This window comes from Poromitra crassiceps (assembly GCF_964638095.1).
Source record: "Poromitra crassiceps genome assembly, chromosome: 13".
Taxonomy (NCBI): Eukaryota; Metazoa; Chordata; class Actinopteri; order Beryciformes; family Melamphaidae; genus Poromitra; species Poromitra crassiceps.
Genome location: NC_139644.1, coordinates 20,295,137 through 20,301,543, shown reverse-complemented (window position 1 = coordinate 20,301,543; position 6,407 = coordinate 20,295,137). Strand labels below are relative to the sequence as shown.

At 44.5% G+C, this 6,407-nt stretch overlaps 1 protein-coding gene across 1 annotated transcript; it reads right to left on the bottom strand.

Annotated features, from left to right (window-relative positions):
• Positions 1-279: 279 nt before the first annotated feature.
• Positions 280-3,078, bottom strand: tmem98 (transmembrane protein 98; the record flags this gene model as incomplete). The annotated part of the gene is made up of 6 exons (XM_083650261.1): positions 280-481; positions 1,043-1,102; positions 1,701-1,816; positions 2,025-2,058; positions 2,308-2,439; positions 2,948-3,078. The coding sequence occupies 6 exons, from the start codon at positions 3,076-3,078 to the stop codon at positions 280-282; spliced, it is 675 nt and encodes a 224-aa protein (XP_083506387.1).
• Positions 3,079-6,407: the final 3,329 nt, after the last annotated feature.

Below are 6,407 nucleotides of genomic sequence, written 5' to 3'. Positions count from 1 at the left end.
AAGTTGGTCAACCAGCTTGGTTTGCCCTGAAGAAGCTTGCAGTATGCTAACAATTTAAAGCGTAGATATTTCGGTTTCTCCGGCCTATCTCAAGTATTTAGTGATCCTAAAACTGTTTGTTATATTGAGTGCGTTATTCAACATTTCACCTTGCGTAGTATGAATAAAAGTCACATATGTATGCCATAGTTGTGTGTTTGTGGTTGTGTATCTGACTCTGTTGTGTGTGTGTGTGTGTGTGTGTGTGTGTGTGTGTGTGTGTGTGTGTGTGGGTGTGCTCTAGATGGCCTGTTCTCTATGTAGGTCTATTCCAGGTATTCTTCGTTCTGGTTCAGAAGCCAGCGCCGCCTCCCGCAGGACCACCATGTGATCTTCTGCGGCGTGGAGCGACTGGTCGATCCAGTCCATGCTGCCGGACATGTGGCAGGCACTGCGGGTGACCAGCACTAGGTGGCTGACTGAGAGGAGGAGGGCGGTGGCTCTGAGGAGGGAGAACGGGACACACGATTAACATCTTCTTTGCTGCTGTTGGACGAAAAGTCTCAATATCTCCAAAAGAAAGCTTTTCTCACATTAAGGAAAAGGGGATCTACACTACCTTTAAAAAGTTGGGACACTTTTTTACAGTTTTCCACATTTTAGAATAATATTAAAGACATCAAAACAATTAAATGGAATTGCGCAGTTGTTGCCCGTCTGATGGTCACTGAAGACAACATCTGGAAAATATGGTTTACAAGCTTTTACTGTGTTGAGGGAGCAAACTTTTGATTCAATTCAAGCAAAAAAACAAAAACAAACAAACAACAACAACAAACACATCAATATTGGAGTTGCGGGATTTTCCCCAGTAGCAGCATTTTGGTGTGAGTCCATTCCCATCACTGTCTCTGTCAAATCTCTCTATCTCATGAGTTATTAAACTGTGCAGAACTCAAGTCATTGCGAGCTCCTTCAGACGGCCCATGGATCATGGATTGCATTAAGCCATCACAGCCATGTAAAAGAGCCCTTTAAATGATGGGAAAGCAGATGTGATTACCTGGCATCCAGGAGGATTGGATCCAGAGGAGGGTACATAGATCTCACCACATCATCCACCCTGCAAGACAAGGGGCAGGGCAGCCGTGTGAGGAGGCAGCTGGAGTCTGTACCGCAGAAAAATTAAACTTGTGTTTTGCCCTCCAGATTGTTCTCCCATTTTCTGCCCAATCGTACGTGGCCAATTCCCCCTGCTGTCCCGGTCGTTGCTCCACCCCCTCTGCCGATCTGGGGAGAGCTGTAGACTAGCACATGCTTCCTCCGCTGTATGTGCAGTCGCCATCTGCCTCTTTTCACCTGACAGCGAGGAGATTCAACGGCACGACGTAGCGCGGAACAGCTGCTCTGACTGACCAGAGGAGACACTATTGCAGCGACCGGGACTCACCTCACCAGCTTCCCACCCGCAGACATGGCCAATTGTGTCTATGAGAACGTCTGACTAAGCCGGCAGTACCGGGTACACAGTGGTACACGGGTCTCTGCGGTGGTAGGCGAGTGCTTTTCCCTCTACACTACCCAGCCCAGGTCGCGACCCAGCCCAGGACGCCCAGGTCGTGGCAACGATTTTGACATGAGATCAGTGTGTGTGTGTGTGTGTGTGTGTGTGCAGTGCGCGCGTGTGTGTGTGTGTGCGCACACGCGCACGTGTGTGTTACCTCGGGCTGATGCGTTTGGCGACGGTGATAATGTCGCTGAGGCTGGCTGGTGCTTTGACCTTTGCCCCTGAGCCCATAGTCATGGCAACCAACTTTTCAGTCAAAGTATGGCAGATCTGTATGTGGACAGAATTGTGCAAAATATCAGTCAGTTATAAATAAAGGAAAAACGTGTGTGTGTGTGTGTGTGTGTGTGTGTGTGTGTGTGCGTGTACACACACACACACACACACACACACACACACACACACACACACACACACATACACACACACACACACACACACACACACATATCTAAGAGTGAGTAAGTAGCAATATTACCTTTAGGATGGAGATACAGTGAGACACCAAACCCCTGTTGGAGAAAGACACACACATTTAGTTTGGATCTATACGACACTGGCATTTTGACTATTCACTTTGATAGGTAGTAACAACTAAAGATTCTCATGATCATGAATCTAAAACTGTCAACTCCACAACCACTAACTGTACTTTATGTTGAGGCAACTATGATAGCAAGGCAGCTTAAGGTTAAGGGTAGCAGAACAACACCAGCCAGCGTGTCCTAGCTCAGATCTAAGTGGCCATAGCAGAGACATACGAGGCGTCCTCTATCCAGTCTTCATTCTCCAGGATGGCCTCGATGTGAGGGTTGGTGATGACCACATCATCCAGCTCCAGCTCCGACGGCTCGCTCTGGGTCTCCATGGCTCCAATCAGGTCCACCGTGGGTCTATGGCAGAGTAGAGGGGCCGACGGAGGGGGAGGAAAGGTGTGTGAAGACCCTTTTAGGTATCTGCAGGTTTCAGGAATCGAAATTTAAGACTCAAAGACCTTTTTAGTGCTACCTGGAATTTAAGGGGATACTAATTTAAAACCAAGACTAATTACAAAACCTAAACAACGCTGGCAAAAACAACCTATTAGGCTTAGGCAGTATAAGAAAAAGGGCAACAGGAAATTAATTCAGTAACTTAAGTCAAATTGTTTTGAGAAAAGCAGATGGAATCTATATTGTACTACTAAACCTTAATCTAAGAGTGGACATGCAATGCAAACAAACCAGTCACATAAAATAAGACTTCTACAGTATTTAAAATATTTTATATTTCTTAAGACCTTGAACTTCAATAATTGAAGACTTTGTCAGACTTTTTACAGACCGGCGGTGCGTAACACCATGTTATAAGGATAAAGAAGGCTCCTATCTTGTAAAGACTTGTATGGAGCGAGACACTGACTTGGAGTCGAAGTGGTGCAGCAGGTTGTGAGGGTGGCAGTAGCGATGTCTGCACACCATCACCAGGGCGATGAAGGAGGCCAGGAAGATGGTGGCCAACACCCCAATGGCCACGATCACCACCGTCTCCATGGCGACTTCGGCTCCCAGAGTGGCTGCAGGCAGCAACACGTCGAGAGGGAAGGGTCCAATCAGGGCTGGCTGATTGTCCGAGCTCGATTAGGTACGGGCACTCATCTGCTGAAGAGGGAATCATTGCTAGTTTCAGTTTGATTGGATGTAAGAGCACAGCAGAGAAGAAGAGGGACACTAATAGCTCAGCATATGTCTGATTGGGGAGAGAATGAACATTTCAATTCCTATGAAATCACATTGGACTCCTGAATGTGGCACACCTACATTGCACACAAACGCCAGATCTTTATCTAAGTACATAAAAAGCTGAAGTGAACGTGCCCTTTGTTTGTGTTTCCTGCACTGTTCCGTGTTTGCTTCAAAGAGGCTTGGCCTGCTAGGAAAACCAAATCACTCTTTAGAATAATACAGGCTACAGTCCCATTTCTAAACCAGGCCAACAACATCCAACACCGAATATTAAATAAATGAATTCCAGATAGCATTGACAACCAGCCTCAAACCCAGCAGAGCAACAACACTGTGAGACGAATGCTGCTGCGGCTGCTGCTTCAGATACCAGCAATTACGCGTATACATTTCCATAACTGTGCGAAGATACAGCGTCTTGTTTTGACATACTCTGATTAGCTGTTCCAGGACCAAACACACATCTCAACAAGGGAAAAGGCTCTGTATATATACCAAACCCCCAACCCCCCACCACCTGCAACAGAACAAGCCAACTCTTATGAACTTTGACCTCTTACCATCTGGATGTTTTCGGTCCAGGCTGAAAGTATTTTTCAATGAACTGCGGAGTATTTTAGGTGAGACCACAACCAGCTTCTCTCCGGATGTATAAATCACGACTACCTGCCCTCTGCCCAGTCTGGTCACTCATTAACTAGACCTGCCCCACCTGAGTGCGCTTGTGTGTGTGTGTGTGTGTGTGTGTGTGTGTGTGTGTGTGTGTGTGTGTGTGTGTATCTGTGCTGTGTGCGTGCATGTGTGTGTGTGTGTGTGTGTGTGTGTGTGTGCGTGTGCGTGTGCTTGAGGGAAGCCACGAGTAGATCGCAGAAAGAACTCCCTGGAGGTATCATAATTGATTTCTAATTGGACACAACATTTATACAGTAGAGACACAATTTATGTTCTGTTCTTTGAGCACAAGCACCGCAAGCACACCCAATTACAGTATTACAACATTGTAAACCAGCATTTTTGCCGGGATGATTATGTGAGACTCTGCCGTGGAATGCAATAATTCTTTAATCAGATTAATTAGTGTTACCCTGCTGGCTGTATAATACAGGGCTTTCTCCTGTCTCGTTCCCACCAAAGAGCTTTTTGGACTTCTTTTCTGTTCACAGGCCAGTGGGCTCTTGACAAGCCACTGCCCAACTGGGAGGCACATGAAACATCTGTCAAGGTAAACGTTAGCTGCATTTTTTGGAGTGTTTCACAGCTTAAAACCTTGGCCAATGCAGTGGTTTTTTTAGGCCAAATGAGAGTCAAGAGCAATAAGGCCAAGGCTTCCAAAGACATCCATCCTTGCGCTTAATTTCACATGTTTTATTTTGCTGAGTAAAACTGGGATTCTTGGGTATTTTGCTAATCGAACAGATATAATCCAGACAAAAATGAACATATACAGTGCTTGTAGGGACCAAGTTGTCTCTCAAACACTACTTCAAGATTTTTTTTGCTGGAAGATCAGAACAATTGGTGGCTTCTGAGATACACAGGGACTGTGTGGTTCTTGAGACCAGTGACATTGCCTAAAATGACCCCATAGGCTATGTTGTGTGTGAGTGGGTTCTGCACTTAACTCTGTACAGTTCACCTATCAGAAACAAATAGTTCAAACAAACCTGCATCACTGAAAGCAAACATATAAAATACTCTGAATCCCAACCAGGAGGCCCCAGCACTAACAGTTATAGGCACACGGGTGTGATTTCTCTCTGTGCTATTGCATTGGTCAAGCAATGATTCGCAAAGTGTGGTTCAGGGACCTCAACAAGGCCCTTGAAGAGGTTCCATGGGAGTACTTTAATTTCACTTTTATTGCACTCAGTTGAAGTTAGGACACTGAGAGAATGATACTACTGTTTTGATCCTAGTTTTTATTCTACACCATCCTGCACGATATAGTTATAGTTGATCAGTACCAAATCATTCATACCCAACCCAACAACAAAAATCTTCTCAGATTGCATGTCTACAAAATGTTAGCGAAGGGGCATCCGGGTCTAGCAGTGCAAGGAAGCAGAGAAAACCAAACAAATAAAAGAAAATCAGTCGCCTATGTTCCATACTATTTTCTTTTACCTAAGTCGATAGAGAGACATAAACACACTTACACATGCACACATACACACAAGTTAAATTAAGTTTCCCATTTGGTTGTTGTTTTGCAATTAGGCTACAGCATGAACTTGTTTGATTTAAGAATAATGCTTTTCATCCTCCTCTGGCAGCCTGAGCGTGGTAACATTTCATGCTGTTTTTCAACCAACCCTACTTTTTGCCTGAATGAACCAAATTAAAACCCATTATAATGTTAAGCATATGGATCAATTTCCATTAACCTACCTGAACATTTTGTCCATTTTCGTTGGTTCCTATTAGGTGACAAAATAACTTTTCCTTCCAGCAGCAGGAGCGCGGAGACGGCACCGACCTCTCCAAACCTTGGACGGGAACGCGCACAAAACACAGCCCATTACGTGAACGGCGGAGCTGTCGGTGAATGACTGATGATCAACTTTTCTCTCTTCCCTGTTAAACTTTCTAGACCGGTTGTGCGCGCACTCTGAGCTTTACTTGCGACGAGTAGGCGCATGCAAAGAATTCGACAACGATGTATGCGTAAAGCGCGCTCTCGGTATGTTCTTTAAATTTTAGATGTGGAAGATATAGGCTACATTTAGTATGGCAATTATAACCGAGAAGCCAAGAGTTACCGCTAGGTGGCGCACGCTGTCCATTATATTCCGGAGGTCACATCGTTTGAGGAGAGATTGTATCAAATCTAACACTTATATATTTCTTTCTTTCTCTAATGAATTTGTGTATTATTTGGGCCAATCATCTGAAATGTCTGCTGTTGAAAATGCTAAATAGTAGGCTATTTATTCCTATAATATTCCTACATGCACTTATAATGGTGTTATTAACACCAAACATATTAAGCTACCTACACCTAACTTACTGTAGGTTAAGGTAAGGGTTAATAATATTAACTAAAACACTTTCGTTGAAGTTAGGTTTTGCTTGGTTAAATAGCCTAATTATGAGTTGTGACATAACCCAGTCTCTTAAATAAGAATGTAGAAGAGACA